The sequence below is a fragment of the Apteryx mantelli genome, chromosome 2, assembly GCF_036417845.1.
Source record: "Apteryx mantelli isolate bAptMan1 chromosome 2, bAptMan1.hap1, whole genome shotgun sequence".
Lineage (NCBI taxonomy): Eukaryota > Metazoa > Chordata > Aves > Apterygiformes > Apterygidae > Apteryx > Apteryx mantelli.
Window position 1 is genome coordinate 36,831,775 of NC_089979.1, and position 26,055 is coordinate 36,857,829.

At 38.1% G+C, this 26,055-nt stretch overlaps 1 protein-coding gene across 2 annotated transcripts in view; it reads right to left on the minus strand.

The window, feature by feature from the left end:
- TOX (thymocyte selection associated high mobility group box) overlaps positions 1 to 26,055 on the minus strand; it is a 222,732-nt gene that overhangs the window by 103,813 nt on the left and 92,864 nt on the right. Inside the window, exon 2 of one of the 2 annotated variants that reach the window (XM_013954754.2) lies at positions 4,677 to 4,742. The exons of the other annotated variant lie outside the window; for it this stretch is intronic. Coding sequence (XP_013810208.1) covers positions 4,677 to 4,742 — 66 coding nt within the window. The remainder of the gene's footprint in view (positions 1 to 4,676; positions 4,743 to 26,055) is intronic. 2 annotated transcript variants of the gene reach the window in all.

Consider the following 26,055-nt stretch of genomic DNA (forward strand, 5'->3'; position numbering starts at 1 on the left):
ATTTCACATGACTAACAACTGACTCGCTAATACTCTACTCAAAGAAATTGAAAGAAGTTAAGGACAAATCTATGGTCATGGGAATATGGCTACAAGAGGCAGGGAGACCAATAACATGAAAAATCTATCTGCTGAATGGGTATGTCATCCTAGCACATTTTACTCTAGAGCTGAACAGCACCAGACAGTCTCGATACCCATGCTGCCCACTGTGTAAAGGGGGATGGATATGTACTTTCCACAGTGTCACTGGCATACCTCTGGAAGGGAGGAAAAGATCCGCTCTGTGCAACCAGTATTCCTCTCTCCACCTCAGGTAACTCTTCTCTTCCCACTGAGGCAATGTAGGTACTGCCCCAAATCATCAACTCCAGCCCAGTTCTCCTCCCTTCCCTTTGGAGCACACAGAGGATTTGGGAGCTGGATTTGTTACCTTTGATATTTACCAGGCCTAAGAAAGGCTAAAAAAGTGCCAAGGCTCTGTGCAAGAGTCCTGAATTACATTTTGTACTGTGACTAGAAAGAAATGTAAAATAAACAATATAATTTTATACTGTGCTGTATGTGGCCCACAAATTACAGGAGGAAGAATTACATGAAGAACAATTCATCTCCAAGATTCCAATTATAGGTGTGGGAAGAAAACAATATATTTGTGAGAATTTGAAATGCAGAGCAGTTGGCCTAGTTTTATTTTAAAATGATAAATATTTTCAGATTGAAGCGCAATTAGTAGTGAAAATGTCATGCAGTTTTACTATGTATGTTTGTTAATATGGCTGGTATAACTCACTTAAGAGGTTCCTGCAGTGCGGAGTACTGTACTACATATATCATAACCCAAAATACAGTACTTACATGTATATATAAAATGTACATAGAGACAACATTGCCGAACAGCCTTTCGGGACAGTCTAAAAGAATATCATTAATTTTTACCATATACTTACACTTCTGGCTTAGTTCCAGCACTGACTTTCTGTAAAAATCATTTCAAGTATAGAATTATGCTATTTGCTTGCAGCAACATCACAGGAACAGTAGTGAGCCATATGCTGCTACTTAGCAACTTAGTCTATAAGTCCCAAAGCATGTACTGATTTGAAAATTGAACAGAAATGATAATTGTTGAGGGACGCTGTGAGGCAACTTGTCTTGGATTACCAAGCTATGCAGATGTTTGATGTTATATAGAAAAAGGAACAAAACTATATTTTTTGTGTTCAATGGCTGAGCTTTTATTTATGTTAGCCTAAAGGGGATAAACTGATTAAAACCCTTAAAATAATACAAGGTGATGTTTTTTCTGAATATGAACATTTTTCAGTAAACAGAAACTGAAGTGGAAAGTTCAGCTTTAAGATCAACTGAAACATTTTTGATATCTAAATTTTTTATTTTGTTCTGCACCACACATTATTTCACAGCCCCTAAACTTCTTGAAATGCTGGACTCTAAGGAAAAGTTAGAAGGAGAAGGCAAAACAAGCAAAGCTAACTTTTCAGGGCCAGAGCCAGAGGAAGGAGCATGTCATCATGCTCTGTAGTCACATAATCCTGAAGACACCTTACTGGAAACCTCTGGGTCTCTGATGTTCTGTACTATGGCCCAGTCTGCCCACCTACCTCCCAACTAAGTTGGGTCAGACCCTGAAATCAGAAAATGATGCTCAGGTCTGACCCAGTCAGCACTTTCATCTTGGAGAAAACATTTTCTCATTTTTTCTTCCAGAATTGTTTGTTTTACGCTCAGTAAAAATGAGTGAAAAATGAACAAATAGTCCTGAGAACAGGGCCCAGAATATATGGCACCCTTCCCTCTCCTTCTCCCTCCCCAGTAAGTTACATAGTCTTACACACTCTGTTTTCAGGGTGGTGAACCTTGTATTCTTCCTGTATAATGATCCAGCTTCAACAAGCAGAATAAGCAGTATTCAAAAGGTAGTCAGTTCACCAATTTTTGGTGACCACTGTGTTTATATCTGAGATAGCAACTCTGCCCTCATTACAGCCAGTGAAGACCTAATCAGCATTGTCAGTGGAGAATGGCTTACTTCTTTTAAGGAATTACAGCCACCTACATCAGGAACAGCTCTTGAAAGGCTTTTCTTGCAGTCCCAGTGCCAGTTATCTAAACAAGAGAGAGGCAGGATTTCCAGCACACCCTTTCTCCTGTATTCCTTTGACTGGCAGGTCCACACTAGGGGAGAGCATTTGAAGGGGTTTTTTTTGTTTGTTTGTTTTCTGTCTCCCTTTTTAAGGACTTGTGGGCTTTCATACCTATTCACTTAACAAGCCACTGAAATGGTTTAAGGCTTCTCCAGCACCAGGAGAGATGATAGTAATGGCAAGGAGGGTGCAGCAGCCCAAGATTGCTGGCCTCTCTCAAATTGGCCCCAGAGGCTGTGGGACCTGCGTAGCTCCACTTCCTGATGGACCTACCTGATGGAGAAATGTTCTTTTCCTCCATTCAGCCAGCTCTCTTCTGTGTTTGGTAATGACCTAAACTACTTTGGCTGTTTGTTAAACTAGCTTTTACCATAAGTATCCCCCAGCACCGAACAGAGAGTTTAGACACCCACATCCGGGTTTTGAATTCCACCTAGGAACCAGAGACTGAAGAGAGAGGCTTTGCCATAACCAGCTTTTAAGTATGCAAGTCCTTTGCCAGTTCCAGCTCTTAGTAACGGTTCAGACTTTTCTATCATTTTTGAATTTGGAAATGTCACATTTGATAGATTTTTTTTCCTTGAAGACAAAATCATTTGCACTTAAAATATCTAGGCCCAGATCTTTTAAAGGTACTTTAAGCACCTTACATCCATTGAAATCAGTGAGTGTTAGATGCATAAATATCTCCAAGGATCTGGGCCTTGTTAGCACATGTAGAAACCACATAAAAGATTAAAACTTATACTCTTAATTTTTCAATATGCCATTTAAATTATTTAAACTACATGCATACACAGTACAAAAATATCAACAGAAGAAAAATAATTCTGATGTATAATGCAAATTTGCAATTCTTTTTCAAAACTATTTAAGACAGACATAATGATTCTCTGAAAGGTAGCAGCTGCCTTATAACAGCAATCATTCACAGAGTTTGTATTTCTACTGTTTCAAACAAATTCAATTAGCCCTTGCATTTCAAAACCCTTAAGGCATAAATGAGATGATACTAGGCTGCTTTAATCTAATAGTAATACTAAAACTTGTCAGTACAGTTTTTGGATTAATGGTTAGAGAAAAATTAATAATATAATTTTTCATTTTTTAATCAAACAGTTCTATTCTAAACTACCTCTGGAACTGGAGGGTTCTTAGCTGAGTAAGTTAAATCATATACAAATCCTAAATGCAAAGTACAGTTGGTCTCTGAAGGTATTTCAGAATAACTTCAGTGCAAGACTGGGACGCAACATAGTGGAACATTATTTAAAGATGGCCTTCTTGATTGCACAATATCCGTCATCATACATAAACAGTCCTTAAAGAATAAACTCCTGCTTCCCTGCCCCCAGATGAACCTGTGTTATACACTATACATTATAATTAGGTAGATAATCATGACTATCTAAAAACCCTACTTCATGAGGACATTTAGCTTTGCATGTATTATCAGTTTCCAAAGCTGTTGATTCCTAAATTACATTGAGCTCATCTGCGTACAATTACTATGCATGCAAACTCATTTCCCACCTAATGAGAGATCTTCACATAATCCCATTGGTCCTGTCAGAAAGAGGTATGTCAGACTGGCCACTGCTGGGGCTGAGATATTGCACTACCTAGACCACAAATCTGATCATTTATGGCAATTTCTATGACACAAGATAATCTAATTGACCTGCACCACCATCACTTACTAACATGGAATTGAACTGACTGAAACATCTGAAATAAATTAAAATTCTTTCCCCAAATACAACTGCAGCAGCACAAATCTCAGTAACATTTTTTTAAAAAATGTATATGCTTGTTAAGAAGTCATTAAAATCTTTCAGTCTTAGAAACCTACAGTAATTTAGGGTTCAGGTAGAAAGGGGAAAGATTTTTAAATATACATCTAATGTCACAATTCAGTAAATAAGACTCCCCAAAAAGGGGAAGGACTCAAGAATAACCTAGGACTCAAGAAGGACCTATAAAGAATCCACAACACATTAAGCCTTTTGGGCTGCAAGCTACCAAAGCCTGAGTCATTACCCTAACCCTGCTGCTATTGGTGTAACATTGACAATGTTCCTCAGCCATACGATTAGTGTTAAAAATGCAATTCTTCAACTACAACTGGCCTAAAAGTGATAATTAAAGCTATTTGTGACATGTGTAGCTTATAATGATTAACTTGTCTGCAGTCAGATAAACAAATAACCTGCACCTGTAAGGACTTTATTTCCTGAAGGTAAAACAACTGTTTAGGAAAAATCATGCTGGCAAAACAGCTGCTTGCATTCTGGAGAGGAAACAAGGTAGTATCTTTCAACAAACGCCAGCTCTGCTGTTTTATCAGCTCTATCTCATTAACTGGAAACAAGGCTTAAATGCTTTGTTTATAAATTATGATTATTCTTGATTGCAGCAGTTACTGATAGTGCCACTCATTTGCAATGCAACTCTTTGAATTTGTTTAATTACAATTTGAAACAAGGCAGAGAAGATTAATTAACCCACCTGGCTGGCTGGCACATAGTCCTGGCTCGGCTCTGTCATACTCATATACATGTTCTCACCGTCAAACTGCAAACAAAATAATAGTAAACATTCAGCAAACTTGAATATTTTTCTGCACTGACTGAAAAAAACAGTCACATAAAATAATATTACAGCCTGGTTTTAGAGACTTGTAATTGCATGTGTGCATCTTGTCTTTGATGTTCCTGTTCTCATCCTTATTGACCCTGGATGTCAGTGATTTGGAGTAATTAGCGCTCTAGTAATTACAGCTAGCAAGCAAGAAATGAATGGTTTCCTTTCATCTGCAATCTGTTTTAAAACAAAATGGCTTATTTTGTGCACCATGTATACATATTGCTGTTGGTTGTAATGAAGTACTAAGTGAATTGCAGTTACTGAGAAAAGGAAGATGAGAATGGAAAACACACTAGAATGCATCTTAATGGATTCCAACTTTAGCTTTTGAGCAGAAGAGTTGAGATTTCAAAACAAATTAAACCCCCTCCTATTGAAATGTTCCCATATCAGAAGCTAAGAAGTACATTTCCCAACAGCTTTCAGTCATCTGAATGTACAAAACAGTATACCTCCTGACCGTATGGTGTAAGAGGATAGTTTGCTTGATGTGTGAATAAAATAAACATTCATAATCAGAACTGCAAAAACACCCTTCTGTAAATGATAAATACCATTCCTGTATACAAAGTAATTTCTCTTTCTTTTTTCTCCCCTCACTAACATAAGAAATAACAGAAATGTGATAGAAAGGAGCTGACTAAAAATTGAAGGTCTACATGGAGAAAAACAGTCAGAATTGAAGTCTCATTCTGTATCAACACAAAAAAGTATAAAACTACTGCTTTCTTATGTAACCTGGAAAACATGCCTACAGAACTTCTGCCATGCCCATTCAAAAGTCAGTGCCAACAGAGTAACTTATAGTCCTGGTATCCATTCAGGAGGTAGAGAAAATCTTTGCAAACCTTTCCAATAGAAATGAAGAGCAGCAGGAATCCCCACCCCCAGTCATCAACCAACAATTTCCAGCTGTTACAAGGTCTGTTTGAAATAACTTTCACCTGACCCCTTCTGTGAATGCTTAGAGTGACATATTTTGGAAATGAGACATTATTTTTGATGGTGTGGCGGGATTTTTAAAAATCCCCAACACTGAGCCTGCTCTGCTTCTACAGGTGGTGGCAGTGAAATTCTCACGAACATTTCTAGACCAGGGTTGAGCTTTTCTGAATATCCTACTTACAAGGTGCAGTATATTCAGCTAGACCAAGGTAGACAAAGTCAAACTGTGGCTTTGGCACACAGCTCTTCTAATTTTTGCTGAGGCAGTTGAAAAGGTTTCGGCCTCCAGCTGTTCTTCCTCTCCCTCTGCCAGAGGCTACTAGCTTTGTAATAGTAGCTGTAAAAATGAACACGTGCCAGCTCCTGGCATACCAGTTGATGGTATGCCTTTCATAGCCAGAGTTATTTAACAGACAGTCACAGCCTATCTGTCAGAATTCCTAGTTTCATGGGAAAGATAGGATTATGCCACAGGCACAGAACTGCCAAAGCAAGTGTATATTTCCAAAGTTTGATAGAAAAGGGCTAGTTGGATTAGTCCTTAAAAACAGGGATTGATGGTCCTTTTGTTTATTTACTGTTTAAAACTGCCATTTCTATGAGCTTCCTCATTCAAGAATGATCTTATTTATTACCATTCAAAGTAGAGTCTGGAGAAAATTTTTCAGGATTGTTTGCAAACCGGAAAGAAGGTCAAGGCATTATTTCTTCTATTAAATGGAAGATGAAATTCTGAAGAGATATTTCACAGCCTACGGCTGAAAACCAAGTACTCTGATGTAAGGCCTACAGGGGTTCAGCTTATGCAGTTTGTTATAGAAAAGGCTGAAAGGTATCTTGATCACTGTGATTGGTACTTACACCCAGGAAAGATGTCTGATAGCAAGATGTCAACCATCCCAACAGTGGTATAATGAGATCTAATGCTGAGAAATGGAAGTTACAGAAATTCAGCTTTGAAATATGATGCAAGTTCCTACTTCAGAAGGTAAATAAGCACTGTATCAACTGCAAAGTCATGTTTTTTGGAGATTTTTAAAATGAACTTAGAAATCTTTTTTGAAAAAGATACATTCTATATCATATTTATGAGAAATATGGGCAGGGTAGGCTGGCTATGGTGGTCCTATCTGCCCTGGAAACCTTAACCCTGCAAGTCTTCCATTTTGAATTTCCCTCATTGAACTCATATATTTGCTGCATTACATTACAAAGATTGTTATAACTCAAATCTCAAGTTGTACATCTTTAGTTTGTTCACCTGCAGTGAACATGAAGCAATTTCTTTCCTTTGCTGCATATTGACAGTCCAGGATTATTTTAATTCATTTTGCCTTCCCATAAAGCCTTAGACTGTGGCTTGAGAAAAGAATCTTGTGGCTTGAGAAAAGAATCTTAATGATAATCTTTAAGATAATTCTCTCTTTTGGATGTTTGGTTACCTGTCCTTGCTCCCAAGCTTATAGTTCTCTCAATCACCAAATCTGCATTCAGAAAAGAATTTCTTTAACATCATATTTCCATGGATTTTGGAAGTTTTCTTGGATCATCTTCCTGCCTAATCAGTTCTTTGCTCCTAATGGTGCCTCAGGCATTGGTATGATTTTGGATCTCAGCCTTTCTGGTTCTTTACTTCTGGCTCTCCATTTAGTTTTGAAATTATTCAGTTCTACTGTGGTCTGTGTGCTTAATGTAAAGCATACATCAATGACACCTAAAACCAAAAACTATACCTAAAGTCAAACTTCTTGGTCTTCTTGGTCTTAAAGAAGAAATGACCTTCTGCAAAATTTTAGGTGAATCTGTTAGGGTCAATGCTCAAAAAAATATATTGATGTATAACGTCTGTAAAATCAGAGTGACCTGTTAACATCTACAAATAACCAGTAGCTTTTATTACTTGATTTCTTCAGTATTCAAACATAGAGTTTAGTCACTGCAATATTTTCCCTCTCTGCTTGTTAGAAGTATGTGTAATATATTGTATAGTTCAATAAGATTGGATGGAATGTGCATTTTTGTAGTCCTTATATGTGCAGGATGCAGGCTGTAACATATTAGCCAATGCTAACACTGCTACCATGTTATTATCTGTACTACATTTACAGCTATATAAATTACCTGCCCTCAGTCTAGTGCAGGTTGGTGCATAGGTGTCCCTAGGACATCAGAGGTGGGCCTACAAAACAGCTGTAAACTTGAAGGCCAAAGCATATACACTTGCACTTCCTACAGCAGATGTTGTCAGAAGCCAGCTCCCAAAAGTTCACAAGGTTTACTGTAATGTTTGTAAAATAGTGAAATTATGATTTTTGTAAATCACAAAAAAAATGTTTATCACAATGCTGAGTTGTTTATTCATCATCTCATGTCTCAGCTACCAAACAAGACTGGAATACACATGACCTGTTTATTCCACTCCACCACCCCTCCCCAAAAAAGAGTATGTAAGTCTTTAACAACCAAAAAGAAGTTCAGAAACCCTGATGCAGCACACTGTAGCCATGCCCCACCAAAGGCAACTATCCCACATTGACACAATAAACAGAAAAAATACCAACAATCTGATCAGCTCAAAAGTCCTACTATAAGGAGCTTTTATGACCTCCTTTCTCCTACGTGTAGCAGCAGCTTGCAAAACAAGCCCCTAAGCCCCAGAAATCTATGTTCTCTCTAGTACTGAATCATTTCACCTTTTTATATATTGCTTTGTAACATGCATGCTCTGCAGTAAAACATCTCTCAACAACTCTCCTCCAGAATAGCTTAACTCATAAGATAGCCAACTTCAATTTAGCTTTACGAGTAAGCTGACTCACACAGTCAGCTATCTATCCAAGCAATTTATCCAAGGTGAGACAGCGAGTCAACAGACAGCAGATATGACCCCAAGACCCTTCCAACCACAAGATTTTCTTCCAGGTTACACCCTATGCCTCCAAAATTGTCTCATTTTACTTATCGTCCTAGATCTGCTAGAACCTTATAGTTCCTAAACTTCCCTGCTATTCACTGTGCTTGACTGCAAGCAAACAAACTGTGAAGATGCACAAGCATCACGCATTCTGTGGGCGATTCATCCAAACAGAACAGATGAAACACAAAGGAAGACAGTTAACTGAACTGGCTTTTATGAACCTATATATGATGCATATATATCATATGACATTTCATCTAAGGCTTTCCCAATGTGTCTCCAAAATCCTTCAGCATCATTAAGGGCAGATTTCAAAATCTTTCATTTTAATCTATTAAAAGTGAATGCTAATACAATATTCTGATGTGTGATAATAACTACTCGTGACAACATTTCTTTTTGTATTAAAGTGTAACAGCATGAGAAGTTTGGGTTAGAGGAAACTAAGAATATGACTGCATTCTAATATGAAAAGATATGTAACAGGGAGCTGTTTTTTAATATATATTCAGAACTGCATTACATTATTTAAATGATTATTATAAATAAAACATATAGGCAACATCATGGCATGGCCTGTTAGAATTTCCATTGTGGGGTAACCCTTTTTCAGACAAGTTATAACTTTCAGCAAGCAACATGCACAAAATATCTAAGTGCTGTTATAAAATGGAAATTATAATTTACTTACATAAGTTAGGAATATGATTACATAAACACACTGCCTGATTGTTATTGATGCAGGAGCTACAACAGAGTTCTGCAAATATCCAGGCTGGTACAGCTGTTTTATCAGGCACGGGTCTACCAAAGGATCTAAAGTTGGTTTTTGTCACCCAGTAGTACGGCATGACATCTGAGTGACATGACGTACTTATGCCCATGAAGCCTGTTTTTACTTTTTTACTTAGGCTGCAGCCAGCTCTGCCAGCATTTATAATGATGATTATGAAGTAGCAAAGCTTGCAAGCATTATATTTTTTATTCATTCTTTATATATTTTTTTAAATGAACATGTCAGTTTTATGACAAGAAAAAAACCCTACATGGACTATGTCACAAAGACATTATAATCGGGTTGCATAAAAACAAATACAGAGCAACGTTTTCCATGGTGACACCAGCTCAAAGAAGTTTCATTATAGCCTATATACAGAAGAATTTGGAAGAAAAAAAGGAAGGTGCAACAGGGGAGAAAAAAACTGGAAGAGGCTGAAAGCAAAGGGGATAATTGGAAATGGAAGACTTAGGTATACTGCTAACTGTATGTATGTATACTTTGATTATAAGTGTACGGGCATACCTGTGTTAGCTAGGTAGCTAGTTCAGATGGCAATTGCCATAAGGAAGCATAGGTTCAGCTACATATCCTGCCCCTGCCACAGGCTAGCTTTCTCTGTGCCAAGCCACTCGGTCTTCATTGCTAGGGTCACCTGTGCTATCTGGATTAGAGTGAGAACGAATTTTCACCCATCTTTATCTCTGGCTTGGATTCCTTGCTACCCCATGCCTCTTTGCTATTGTTGAGAGAAGCGAGAGGTTTTCTTGCTGTTTTTACCTTTTTACATCCACGCTTTTCATCTTCTGAGGGGACTGCATGCTTGCCCTCTCTTTGTATACATACATGCACCCTAAGTTTTGCAGGCATAATTATATTAGCTAAGAGAAAGAAAGAATCAAGCACAAGGATCCTTGAGCTGACGCTGACCTCAACTTTTCCTAGTTCATGATGAAAAGCAGCACAATATGATCTACATCCCGTCCAAAAGCCATGCAGGCAGAGTAGCATGATGTATACTAGAGCAATGGCTTTTGAATCCAAACAGGTTTGGGGCAGGGGGAGGGTGCAACTTGGGACATTGTTTTGTGAACAACTGTATGTCAGCAGAGATCTCCTGAAATGGAGAGAGATTAAAGGAGAAGAAGCAAGGGGAGAGATCATCAAATTGTTGAGAGCTGCTGTATTTAATAGGTTCAGCTGTTGAGTAAAAGCACTTGGACCCATCATCTCAATTTCTTCAAAGTATGTTACAGATCTTCAAAGCCTGTGTTATTAATCACATAATCTAAATACAAACTTCTCCAATCTTAGATTTGAACTGGAAGCTAGATTTAAATCCAAACTTTAGTTGCACCTTTTAACCGGTTTAACTTGCTTTGACAGAGCTCCAGCACATTTCATTGTGTTTTATTTTAAGAAAACGTTGGAATAATGCTGTATAAAAAGATTATTTATTTCTAGTGATTTATACATCATCTTAGTGCTTGCAGCTTATAGATATTATTTGTAACTTACATTATCTAAAAGCCACTATTCCTAAAAAGCTTAAAACTAGGTAATTTTGTTTATTTTAAACCAAATGCCAAGAGTGGACAACGTCTCAGGTTCCTTGATGACAAACAGAGTGACGTTTTACTTTACTCAGAGCTGCTGAAATGAGACTAAAATAATGATGGGATACAACATAAATCATCAAATGGCCAGGCTAAAGAAACAGTTGATCTTGTTATGGCAACTATTAAAGATAAAAACAGAGATGTTCTGTAAACAGTATTACACCATGGAAAAAACCTCTCTTGATACAGTTTTTAACTGAAAAAAAAGAAAAAAGAATTTCAAAGGCAGATGTGGCAGAGTGGTATGTCTGTATTAAATTGAAACTCCATTTTGTCTCCTGAACTCCATTTTGTATTCTGTACTGAACGCATGTTTAAATTTGCCCACGACAGGTTATTGTAATGCATTCCAGGCAGGCATCCTTCCCAGGAAAGGGGCTTGACACCTCGCTGAAGGACTATCACAGGAAAATTGTCAAAAAACAATTCAGTACTATCGACTTTGATTGTGTCTGTTCTGCTGCCCTCCCTCTCTCCTTCCAGGATTGCTTTTCAAAAGAGGAAAGTACTGGAAGCCTATGAGATTGGGTAGAAATGCCTCAACGGAGCATATGGTGAAAAGAAATCAAACCACTTTAAAAAGCTGTATTTCCCTCCATGGACTGAGGAAGGTGATTGCTGCAGACTAGCAGGATTTGGAGCAGCTCTGTCCTGCCTGAAACACTCAGAGCACTCCAGCTCACAGAAAGGTTGATGTGTCAAGCATTAGAAAGGAGCTGGTGTCTCTCAAGATTATTGCTGTTATTCATTTTAATTCTGTAACTGGTTCTCAAGGGTAAAGTATTAGGAAAAACCTTTATCAAGCCTGTCTTTTCATTTTCTTGTATGTTGTCCAAAGAGTCTAGACTAGGAATGTGGCATATGATTTGTTTAATCTAGGTATGGTGATCCATAGGTTAGGCATACTGTCACCTGGGCTCCTTCTGCTGCTGTGGAAGGAGACAGGCACCCTGCAGTCTTGGACATGTGACTTATTTTTTGGATGTGATGCATCAGCTGCCAGAAGTGTCTGTCTTCCACAAGAGATTAAAGAGGTGACTTGGAGGCCCTGCTTAGACTGAACGTTAGAGAGCTAAAACGAGAGTAGGTGCTTTCTGTTCCTAGCGCTTCGGTGGAGATGGGAAGGGATCTCGATGGCTCTCTGGGAGAGTGGGTGTGAGCCACCGAGCTGTGGATCGGGAGGCTGCGCCACAGATGCCAGAATTGAGGGTGCTGCTTCTCAGAGAAACGCTGTCAGACAGCTATACTTAGACAGAGCCAGAAACAGTGATGAAGCTCTGCCCACAGCACCCAACGGACTTTGACACGTGTAGGACTCAGTGCTCCGATCAACGCACAGTAGGGCTTATAGACTAACGCTGCACCGTGTCTTCTCTACAGCCGACTTTCAGAGCAGACATGTTTTGAAAATACTCTGCTTGATTCTCCTAAAATTAGACCATTTTTGTCTCATTTTCCATTGATAAGACATACTATTGCTTCCGAAAGTATAGGCAGTGCTGTCAAAGTTTTCTTTCAGATATTATCCAGGTATCCATCCCAGACCATCTCCCATCGTGTTCCCCACTCACTATTTATTGCTCTTGCTGCAAGAAAGGGGGAAGAATCAGAGGGTTTGATGAGTATGTTTTCAATGGCTATGTTTTTGAGGTGGCCAACTTGCTGAATATCCAAATATACACTGGTAGTTAAAACCTGAATGATAGCACTAGAGCTTTTTTTTTTCCCCAGCTTAATTGAGGTTAATGTGGAACTGGAGAGGAGGTGAAGGGGGGTGTTTAGCTTCCCACTTGGAGCTGGCATGTGTCAATGCCTGACAGAGCCTTGAAGTTGTTAGCCTGCATGCAGAGCACCGGCTGAATGAGGTTACAGCGCTGAGCACAGTGGGCTAAGAGAAGCAGGATCAGACTGATGGGAGGAGTGGCGGAGTCCAGGCAGAGCAGAGCGTATCAAAGACAGCCCAGGGGAGGATGGGTACTGTATTAGTCCTTTGTGTGCATTTAAATGGCAGACAGCGAGCATGCCGAGATGAACTCTGAACTCCCTCAGCTGGGGTCCTGCTCCTTTTAACCCTGGGTGTTGAAGAAAATTTAAAAAAACACCCTGTAGTCTGGACTCACATGCTAAACTCTCCCTTGCATATTGAACACTTGTTAAATAAACATACTGAGATCAAAGTGGTAAATGCTTTTGTTATTATTTTACTCAATCCACACTACATTATGATGTAGCCACCCACTGGGAAAACTGGGTGATAAGGTGGAAAGGTTTGAACAACTAAGATTAGACCTTCCTTTTTCTGCCCACAGTGGCTGAGAAAATTTGTTTAATCTGGTAGACTTGTAGTATTTTCCAATCCCAACACACCTGGCTGGGTTCATGACAAGGTCTGATCCTACATCATGGAAGGCCCAGGGAATTTTGCCATTGTCACTTGAATGGGAACTGGATCAGGAACAATCATAGGTTAATAAGGCCCCTTCCTACTTTTAGATTCAGAGTCATTTTTGGTCAATGTTCATCTTACAGTTTTAAATGGGAAATTATATAATAAAACACAAAAATGTTTAATAAAAAGGATCTACAGAGAGCATGCAGATGACAAAAGAAAAAGCAGGTTTTGTATATCCACATGCAGAGCCCCCTATGTTGCAGTACAGCAGAAGAGAGGCTTCACAGACCTTAGTGAATGAGGTTTGCACAAAGAGGACAAAACTGCTCCCTTGCATGACTACAGTGGGAGTGGTGTGCAGAGACCCATGGACAGAATTTGACCCACTATGTTATTTATAGAGCGAATGGGGTATATATAGTTCCTGTGGGAAAGTACATCTGCTTCTACACAGCAGAAACTTAGAAATAAGGTGGGCTAGAGCAATAACAACAAAAAAAGCAAAAGCAAAACTGCAAAACACCACCACTATTCTGAAAATCCTGTGGCAGTTCAGGGAGCCTTGAGAAGTAAATCAAAGGGAACAATTGCTGGGTAACTAGAAGATCTTGCCTGCATACTTCTATGCCTCTTGCTTAAAAGGGTTAGGAAAAAAAATTGTGGCATACTCAGAATTTTAAAAAGTTAAAGAAAGGCCTGATCACGTAAGAAATTCTACGTTCTAGTCCAGCATGGCAGGTCACCTGAGCGCTTGTGTGATTCTAAGCATCAGAATTAACCTGCTGAAGCAGATGAGATTATGAGATCAGTGATTCAGGATCAAGGACTCATTCAAATCTGTGTTGAGATAAGGCCCAAGAGCTCAGAAATTTGCAGGAACAACCATAAAATGTGCCAACAACCATGTGCCAAACTTAAATGGGACAAATCACCTTAAATTTCTGGTAAACCAAGTTATTTAGCACAGTCTGATATCCTGTTGGGTGCAACCAGTTCAAATATGATTGATCATAATTGCAATAACATAGCAAATGACAAGTGTGTTTTAGGGCTGATATACAATTGCAATTTACCAAAACAGTTACAATGGCAGCCATGTGGACAACCCTACTTCTGCTCACAATTACTCTGGCACATGAGGAGCTCACCTAATTTCAACAGGATTACTTTAACGAAGATGTTATGCATGTTTAAGTCCACTTCTGCATCAAACAAGAAGACTGAGCCCCATGCATGTTCAAAGGGTGAATCTGAAACAACACTAGTTCTTATGTTTACAGCTTCAACAAGGATTCAAAAGCTTGACAAGGCATGCAGCCTTGACTTATTTCTTCACTAGTAGGGCATATGGGTCAAGTTGAGATTCACTGACATTGCAGTGTAGAGAAGTTTGGAGTACTCATCCAAGAGTAGAAGTGGTTAGAAATGTTCAAAATACTACTCAAAAGCAGGATAGAAAAAGTGGTTTGTTTTATTTTTTTGCAATCTACTTTTTTATCTTATTGACTTTAATTAAGATGTGCCCTCAATGTAATGACATCACTTATTAGTTCTCAAAAAATTCCATGTTGGTTCTCTACACTTTTTAAGATAAAATTTGACCTTCAAGACTACAGTTCATCTGATGACTAAATTATTCCATGGCAGTTTTCATCTTTTGTTTCTATTTGTGAAATGGCACTCACAGTCATTTTTCTTTAGATAGACTACACTAGAATTTCATTTATATATTTGATATATTTTCTTTTAACACAGAAGAAAGCATATCTGTGTGTAAATATACTTCTATCTTTCTTAGTTTTGAAGGTAAAAAGAAGTAAAATATTAAGTTATGGTTGTACCTCTCAGCCTCTTACCAAAATCCTTTAAAGATGACAAGTATTCCATCTCCTTCTCTCTCCCATTTAAAAAACAGCACTCCCCTCAGTGCTGGTTGCTATTTTTCCAGATCAGAACACTCCGAATCTATTACTGTTGTAAACTCCTCACAGCAAATCAGATAGCAGAAGTTACTCAAATCTGGCATTATCAGCACTGTGGCCGGTGCCTTTCCAAGAGGCCGTGCATGTCAGAAAGAGACATTCACAGGAGCGCTGGAAGGAAGCTCCCTGGGCAGCCACTTCCATCCCCTGGATAATAACAGAATAGTTTGCACAAAGCACCTTTGAAGGCTTACTTTCAAGTCCTGCCCTGGATGCCTTGCTTTTTTCCAAACACGGATACGTTCTGCTTTACTGATGTCCTTTTCACCATCTCCTGTGCTGTCCAAAATGAATGTACTGCTCTAGCTAGCTGTGGACAAACATGTGTTCTCATACATCAAACCTCTGTTCCCAGATATTTCTATTCAGCACAGTTAATTAGCCAGGGTACATCCAGACTGGGGTATACATCAGTTTCTTTCTCCCTATACACATTATTTAAAACATGCTTTGTTTTTTCCCAGCTCTGAACAAATGAAACCTCTGAAAGCTTCTCCTGACCTATAAGGTAGCATGGAAAGTTGTCAGATACTTAGGGCAGGTAGCATGATCTATGACAAATGCTGAAAGTCTAAGCTCTAAGGGTTTCAGCCCAAGTCAGAGCAGTATGATTTTTCAAATCAGCAAAATTTCTCAAGAATTCCAAAAATCTTATAAGGAAACTGAGATTTTTGAAAATTTTTAGATGAAAAAATGGAAAAGGCTCTATTCCCAGAACAACTTGGCAATTCAAGAGCACAGCAGCACAGTGGGAAACCCTGGTTCAGTCCTATCCTACTATTCTCACGTATACCAAACATACCAATTGAGCACCATAGCCACTGACTAGAGGATATTCTTCCAGTATCTCTTCTTGTGGCTGTTACACTTTCTAAAAATGCTTCATGGTATAGACTTGGATTTCTCTCTCTCTCATCGAGCTGAGTGCTCTAACTCTCAGGCTATTATTTTTCAGTATCAGATTTTCCACTTTTGAACAGAAATCACATCCTGGCCCTGAGAAGCTTTTCCTATAGAAGAACTCAAAAAATTGGTAATTATGTTTTTGTCGAATGAAAATTAATAGGACTATGTCACTCCAGCATTTCCAGCCTTACATACTCCTGATGTCCTGGAACGCAGCAAAACAGGCTGAGCTCTGTTATGCTGGAAAGGGTGGTGCATACACAGGACAGAGTGCTTTGTTTTCGCTACTTATCATGAAATAAGGTCCAGTGTGGGTTCCTTGCTGGCAGTCCAAGCCGGAGCAGAGGCATGATGCATTCACGGTCATTCAGCACCTGCAGTTGTGCAGAGGTAATCTACAGGTAATCTACGCTCCAAGGACTGTGATAAACCAAATGCTCAACCTGCCTCCACTCGGTTGGAGGGAGGCTCTGACATTAAACTACCAGCCTGTGAAAAGTGAGAGTCAGCTTTTTGGAACTGGGTCTTGACACTAATGTAACAACAAACCCCTTAAAATATGGAAGTGCTGCTTTTTAAAAGGATGATCCTCCCATTCACACAGTGCACATTCAGTGCACTGAAGAAACAAAACTTAGTATTTGCTAACCTTGCCATAATTATAACAACCTCTGTTATAACCACTGTTAATGCGCTAATATAATTTTTAAATAAACATATAACACAACGTGATTAAATGTAAACTACCTTGATGAAGCTGTTCTTATGCTTTTATGATATAAAAATGGCTTCTTTTTACCTATTGATGTTTCATTTTCCACACAGCATCATAGTATCTGCTTGTTTTACCCAATTGTACCATAACTGTTGTTTAACTTCAGCAATCTCATAATCTAGTCAGACTCTTTAGCCATTTTATTCATCAATGAAAGTATTCTACCACGTTAATGTCATAGAAAATATGCTTTATCATTTTAGTGCTCATATTATATTCTCTCACCTCTCTGTTTAAGCTACTGCATTATTAATACATCATCCTCCTAATTTGATAAAATCTGCTATGAAAAGTATCATAATCTTCCTAAAAACATTTAATGAGTGTACATTAAACTTGAAATAAGTGGCTTGAAAAATTTTTGGTTTAGAATGTTCTCTGTATTGCTTTGGAAGACTGAAATACATATGAACGGTTTTAAAGTTATGCAACAGTCAACTGAAACTATAGCTTCAGTGGTTATACATAAGATTATGTCTCTACTGCACATATTCACAATCCATTTTCTTCTCATGGCCAAATTCAGTTCCAAACTAAACTTTCCAAATCTAGAATAACTTAATTCTGTATTTATTTGGTCAATAAAAGCTAAGAGGGAGCAGAGAAAATCAAATGGGCAAATCATGCTCTGATTTGCAGATATGCAACAAAATCACAACAGCTGCATAAACATTAGCAAAAAGCATATTTAGTTCCTTCCCTCCCATGTTAAAAAGCACACAAAGCACCAGCTGAAATAATGATGTATTTGCAGATGGAATAAAATCTCCTTCATCAGAATGCAATTCAGAATGAAATACCTTTTCACTTCTGGGGTCTGTATCAGGGTACTGTTCGGGGTTTATGCTGGTATAATTCAACTGATTTCAAGACTAACTTTGAGTAGAACATCCAGGAATCAGGTCAAGGAGACTAAGCTCTATTTACATGCAGTTATTAGCAGCTCACTTTTCCCCCCATTTTTAGAGAAACCATTAAAGGGCTCATGCATTCAGCATGTAGTCTCTTTTGGTTTCAGCAGCAAATCGTTTGGTAATATTCTTCTAAGAGCAGTATTAAGAGGCTCCAGGGTTTTGCAAGGGTTCGAGTCTTAATAGCTGAATTCATAAATAGCTAGTCATACAGTATCACTGCTTCTTCCTGTGCTCTGAAGTTCTTGTAATACTCCCAACTTTCCTTTATGCCAGCACCTACAAGTCAAAGTTCAGAAATAATAACAGAGTACAAAAGTGTGCTGTGATTAGATTCATGTTTTGATAGAAAATTAATTTGGTGTTTTATTCACTCATTTGAAATAGTAACTACTGCCTTGGAAAATATAACGTGATTAATTTTCCAATATTTTCAGATCATATTAGTAATACATGACATAACTGTTTTGACATATGTGACTAATAGTTTTATTCATAATCAAGATTTTGCAGTTCAGAAGTTCTTTTAGCTATGTGAGCACTTACAAGCCAAAATAGTCAGAACATTGATTTAAAACCTGAACAAGTATTTTATGCATTACAGTGCATCACTGAAGAGCTTTTGTTAACACAGAGAGCAATGTGAATTATGTATCTGATTTTATTTCTTACCGTTAAACACAGCTCATTGGAAATGTATAACCAGCTCCTTTTAAGAATCTAAAGTAAAAGCAGTGTCATGTATTATGCTACAGCAGGTAATTCAGTGTCTTAGATAGGATTAGCCAACAGATTTATCAAGCAGCCTCTAAGGAAAGCAGAGTTCAAGTCTGGGCTCATCAATAATACATAAATAAACTGAACAATTAGGTACAAAGTGGCTATCTTGTCAGACCACTTATTAACCGATAAATGATATACTCACTGCAGACAGTGTAAAAAAGGAGAGATATGTAAAGATAGGAGAAGACTAGAAAAGAGAGAGAAAGGTTTGTGGGTTTTAGTGTATTTGTGGACGTAGCGGTTCTCTTTAACTCACTGGTCTGAGCCGAATACTGAGAACTATGATACCTTAGAGAAGGGTGGTGAGGTAGGATACAGCAACACTGCTCTGCTTAGAATAGCTTGGCCTTTTTCCATTAACTGAACACAGATTTATACCTTTGCTCTTTAACCAGTGCTCTGAAGGAGAGAAAACAATATATTCCACTTTTCCTGTAGACAGCATCAACTTTGTCTACTTAATATGCAAGTTTTACATATATAAACACTGTCATCCCCAATGTGTAATGCCACCACTGGACATTACTGTAATAAGGTCTGACTACTGAGACACACTGGTTCCTAGGAAAGGGTGAAAGCAGCCAAGTTTACATCTGGCTTATGCAACAACAATTTTGTTCCTTCTTACTAACTATGAACAAACTCAAATTTTATTTCCTTTTTTTGGGCTGGCCTGCACTTTTCAACATGGAAACAAGGAGACAAGGAGACAAGAGGTGGGAGGGGTTGTTGCTAATTTTTCCTCAGCTAAGCAAAACACAAAACATCTTCACTTCATATAGGGTCAACAAGTAAGCAAGCAAAGCTAGTGCAAATGAAATCTTTTCATATGCATATATCTACTTCAGCTAAGAAATTATAAACATTTGAAGTACAGATTTCAGGATTTAACTCAGAATGAAAATAATATTTACCTAATACGATGTCTTTTATGCCCAAGTATTCCAAAGTGCTTTGCAAATATTGACCCAAATTCTGCCCTTAATCTGTGTGTTCAAAACTCCTTGACTACAGTAGCCATTTTGAAGGGTATTTGCAACAGAATACTTTAGCCCTTATACTGAAATACACACTTCAGTAACGGAAATATAAATCTACCTGTGAAACACAGCCACTTCCATAGTGAAAAAGGGATACAGTTCAGCAATATCTTGGTATTCAAGGCAGTATAAAAGACAGGAATTTATAAATATCTTTGCCAGATGGACAAGTAATTTGGATGAACCAAAGAGGTTTGTGGTGCCTTTGCTGCATGATCATCATACCTCAGTTATGTGAAAAGAGGGATTTCTAGACTACTCCCTGTCATTTCACTCTGGTCTCGCTGTAGGGAACAGTCCTTCCTTCCCACATCACTATCTCACCCACGCATTCAAATGGGACCATAACAAGCATAGCTCTGAGTACCTTTGAAAATCCACTTCTGTGTCTTGTCCAAAGAAAGGCAGCACCAGAAGAATAACGTTCTCCTTCCACTTACAGAGGAAACTGCTTCTCAGACCCAGAAAGTCATTTGTGCAACTTCCTAAATCCCCTGTCATATTATGGTGTGACTCACCAAACTAGCAGATGACAGCTGCTGCAAGCACAGCACATGGAGAAAGACTAGAGTCCAATTTGGATAAAAGGAGAAGTACAAGCAGGTGGGGAAGACTGCAGCTTGCCTGAGTAGCAAAAGAGAAGATTGCAACAGAGAGAGGACAGGTATCAGAGTGGAATATCTGGCTGTGGAAGTAGGTTTCCATGACAGGTCAGCCGAACTGCTTATATGGCATGCTTCTTTCTTCCCACTAATTATAAGGGGATTCTAGGACAAAAGTAGCAGATTTAGGATGCCTAAAAGTAGTGAGATGAATTCTAACTGTTGTACACCACAAAGTGAATGGGAAGTGGAAAAAAGCAGTGTGAAGTGTGCACTACTTCCCTCCGCTCTCCATCCCTGAGGAGGTGACATGGCATCACCAAGGCATCACCGAAGCCCCAGCAAAACCCCCTTGCTTTGCTTCGACGTAAGAGCAAGGGTAGCGACTGAAGACATGCAGGGGCTGCTTTGCCTGATGCATTAAAGGATTCCCTTGCCGGAGGGAAGCACTTTTGTTCATGTGATGCTTTTGCCAGCAGTAGAAGGTGATACAGAATGGGCTGGACTGGGAGGAAGGATGCAGACTGAGCATCCAGCACCACCTGCAGCTCGAAGAGGCAACCCCAGCCGTGCAGGACTTTCCCAGGGAAGAAGTCCCACTGTTATAACAGATACACGGATAAAGCTAATGGCACTGCAGCACAAAACAAACGCACTTCCGACCACAAGTCTGACCTATTATTTATTAATGCAGGCTGCTTGTGAAAGAAGAAACAATTTAGCACAATGTTTAATAAGAAAAATAGACGCCTGAATTGCTACAGGATAATCTGTACCAAATTTATGAGGGTTTGCAGAGCTATGAGATCCCTTGATCTGTTTGATAGAAAACTTGGCTGAAAATATGTTTCTTAGAGTGAGGTATGAGGTGATAAAAATGTGATTAAGGTACACTGGCAATTTTACTTCGGCAACTTTATGCTGTGCTTTTGAATTCCAGAATATATATAACATTTGGCCCTTTTTTAGTTGATAGTGTATCAGCTGAAGTCTCTACATATACAAACATTAATAACCTCACAGACAATAAAAAAAAAAACACTCCAAAACTACATGCTGTAATCTCTCTTTAAAAATAAATGTAGGAAGTAATAATGTACAGTTTATAATTATGATATCCAAAGAATTTCTGTTCAGTGAAGCCAAAGGAAATTGCTTAATATTGAACTAAGAATGCGATAAAAAGAAAATTAGGCACTGGCCCTGAAGCTCAAAAAGAGAGTAAATCACTTATTTCCTCAAGCAGAAAGAGAGTCTCATTTTTCAAGGGGAAAAAAAAACTCACAATAATGTAGAACACAGAAGTCCAACTACAAAAGCAAAAAAGCTAATCAGAAGATGCAGATTAAAAGTGAAAAAAGTTTCAAAAAACCCTCAAGTGCAAACAACTTTCCATAGACCCCCCCTTGTAATGATGAGTCTAAAGCAATTGTGAGTCACTTTATAATTCTAAACTTGGATCTCTCTTTTCTGCTCAGAAAATTCATCCTGTCTAGAACACTGTTTTAATTAATGCAGCTGGCGTAACACAAGACATGTTTCAAAGCTGCTTGTCAGAATTTCCCTATAAAATGTAAATGAAAATTAACCTTCAAGGGGTTATAGTAAACAAATGCTCAGTGCAGGCAAAAAAAAATCTTCACGTATAAGATAAGCATTACTTTAATATCTGTATGTGTGAAAATATTTTATCCCCAAACAAAGAATTAATCCATAAAAGGCTTCACTGAACAATTTCTTGTTCTACTAACATTTATGAAAGTGATTTTTGGAGCCTTAAGGAGGGTTAATGCACTCTCAGACTATAATCAATGGAAACAGCATGATTTAGAGAATCTATGTTCTTTGTCAAATTTAACCAGTGTATCACTGCACAGGATCTTTTTCCTGACAGGAGCTTACTGTATGATGGAGATGCTGGAATCCTGCTTACACGGCTTGTACCTGGCATGCCTTGCTGTGCCTGTACAATGATAAAATGAAAACCTGCAGGACAACCTCAGGCTATCCATCTCTGTTGCTCAAGCTAGTGGATGTGGCTCACTGAAGGTGTGTAAAAACAGTTGTTTTAAGAAGTGAAATGAAAGTAAAACAAAATGTGACAGGCAAGGGTTGCAACAAATTATCTTACCTGAGTCCAAGAAATAAAATTATTTCAGTCTCTCAGATCGTTACAATTAAGTAACAACTTAGAGCTGATGAGCAAGTTCCTGCCTACTACCACTCTGTGCCTATAGTCGAAAATTACCATAATAAGTACAGCAGATCTACTGACTGCCAGGGCTCCCTGATTTAAAAACATACATTTAAAAAATCAGAGTATTTCACTAAGCTCATCCATTTTCCATCTTTGCTAGTGGAAAAAAATGAAGCCCATCCCCAATTGTTACGTTTTCAGGATCACGTTCTGCAAGTGCAACCTGCTGAATGCACAAATTGCATGTGTGAAATAGATATACATCGACAGCCCTACAGGCTTACCCGAAGTTAGTGCATCAATCATGCTTCTACCTGTCTGTGCCAGCTCACATTCTGAGTCCTCAAAGCACACAGAAAACCATGAAAAAAGAGAGGATACATCCTTGGAAAGCAGCATGATGCCAGAGAACTGATTGTTCTTTGTTGCCCCATCCTCCTCAAAACATGCAGAATTAGTTACGTGAGAAAATAATATTCTTATGAAAACTTCTAAGAAGATGTTGAAAGATGTTCTTCATAAAGAAAACTTATTTGGATATTATACGATTTCACACCAAACATGTAACAAATGACTATTTAAAGATTGACTTTACAGTCAATGAACTGTAATAATCTAGGACCTAAGCCATTACAAAATTTCCTGGCCTAACTATGAGGAAATACTGTATTCAAATTTAAATGTTCTGTAGTTTATTTGCTACCTATTAAATCACTGTGCAAATCTAATGGTTACCAAAAAGACATGCCTTTTGGTCACTGCACTCCCCTTTGGATCCTCTGTGTTCTCCAGCAATATGTTGTTATATTCCATAGTTGCTCCAATATTCAGATAGAGAGTCAAGTAGCAAGTACACATTAGGTAGAAGAAGGTTCAAAACAGAAGATAGCTTAGAAATTGTTGCAGAGACAGTTACTAAAAAAGGAGACAAAAAATGTAACTCATCATTTTTAGCAAAATACTGAGAAGGATTGGACAAGGGCTTGTTAGCAAGGAGATAAATCTTTTCCTCTCCAAGCTAGTTATTATTTGCTGAAAAAAGCCATAAGGAGATCTCATGTTTGGAGTTTGCACAATAGGAATTGTGATATCTGTTGTAGCATTTATTCTTGTGTGCATCACTATACAAGTTTAGTAAAGTAAATGAATAAGGGATTCTTGTGTAGTTTTATGGTGGGGATTGGGAATTATTTTGCTTGATGTCTCTAAACCATTATTTTTATAAATTTGGCCTTGCTAGTCTTGATGATTTATTCCTTAATAAGGGGCAAATAATGTTTTGGATTTCCTTAGAACACTGATTTCCACAAGAACACATGTAGAAAAAGAGATAAAACTGAAATAAATTGAATCATATTTGCTCTTCAAGTCTTAATAGAGCACTGAAAATAGGCCAGTATGACATGGCCAATGGGTCTGCATAAGTTCTATAGAGGGAAGAGAAAAAAAATCCAAAACAAAATGCATGAGTGGGAGAAAGTTAACAGTGAGGGTCACAGTAAGGAAAATGTTAATATCCTTTAATGAGTTCGGAAGTTCAAAAAGAAAAATACAGAAAACAGGAGACCAGACATCAAACTGAGCTTTCATATACTGTAATTCTCAGGTAAATCTCTGTCATGCAATAATTAAGATTCTATAAATACAGAGGTACATATTTGAGGTACACATTTTAGTGGTTGTATATCTGCTGCATTTCTCCTCGTATGCATCACTGCACAAGCTTAGTTGGTGTGTATGCACACACAAATTACAGGAAATATTTTTTGAATTGTATTAATGACTTCTACTGATTTTTGAGGAAATGCAGCAGTGTAAGATGACACACTTTTGTAGGATTGCATTTAGTTCCACTAGAAAATGAAGCCTTATCTGTCAAAATAAAATAAAATAAAATTTATAAAGGTTATATCATATTTATGCATTTACTAAATATAAAAGCCAACATACGGTGCAATGTTACCATATGTTTGATATTGTAAGAGCAGATTTCCAATGTGGTAGTAGAGTTCCCCACAACAACACATCATTAGCTTTGAATTTTCTTTAAAACTCTTCCTAAAGAAAAACAGCCAAAAAATATGCAAGTACAGTTGAGATGTATGATCTGTATGCCATATATCTACAATAAATAACAAAATGTAATACAGTGTGCATCTGCACAATGCAGATATAATACGTACTAATTACAACTTTAATAGGACCTCTTATTGTTCACAAGGCAGAAGAAGTGAACAGCTGAGTATTTTCAGATCTACTAGGTATGTAATTTAAAAAATGCATCAAAAGAGCCAAGGTTCTGGTAGGGAACAAGAACTATAAAAAGCCTCTTTTAGAACAGAATCAAGAGGAAATATTCTTTCTTATTTGCTCACTGAGATGCTATATGAAAGTCATAGTCTTGTTTTGGTCAATTTTGGCTTGGACTGCTGCCATGGATCAGCTCTAATGCAGTTTAGATAGTCCATAATAAATATAAGTGCCCTTTAAATTTAAGGATAAATTAGGAGATGGCAAATATTTTACAGAAAACTCATTATATCAGTCATTTAAATATTTCAGTAGAAGTACTGGTCATCTGTTGAGTTACACTGCTATGCACCTGCTTCTGGTTGCTTTTAAAATGCACCTCAGCTTCTTCTTTCCAAAGAGATAAATATTACTATTGGACAGCCAGTGAAAAATTTGGAAATTCCATTCTTGGTCCTGTTTTTGATTACACTGTGTGGACTTGGGTTATATACTTCTTATATACTTCTTGTATCATTACATACTCATGTAATGATACAACATCAACTGCTGATTTGAGTGTTCTGGGGAAGAATTATTTTTAAATGTGTTTTTAAAGCACTTTGATCTCAGGTACCAAGTTATCAGGAAAAGAAGCCAAATAAACGCAAAAATAAATTATTACTGTTTTTACTTTGGTGTTACTAGTGTCTAAAATGGGTGTATTTATCTATTCTGTTAATTTTTAGGAACATCTGTAGAGTATGATAGAGGAGCACATTACAGCTGATGTTTGAGAATACAGGTTGGTTAATTAAAGCTGGACAGACTTGTGTTTAAGTGGTGAACCAAAACAACACACGTTGAGACACTGGAACCTGTCATTTAAAAGGCAGAGCAGCAGAAGTCCAACGCACAGAAAAACAAAAGCAGTCTTGCCCAGAGAAAGAACAAGTCATGAAAGAGGTGAAACTTGGGTCTTTCTTGTGAGCGTCTCCCCTCTACGGTCCAACATTGTTTGCCCAGGCAAAGCAAGGCAAGGACCCACCGTGAGCGTACCACAGTCTGAGACCATGGAAGTAGCTGGCCATTACATATGAACTACCACGGGCATTTTAGGAAATAAAAAGGAAGAAGCCTCTGTCACCTCATGTGTGTCCTCACG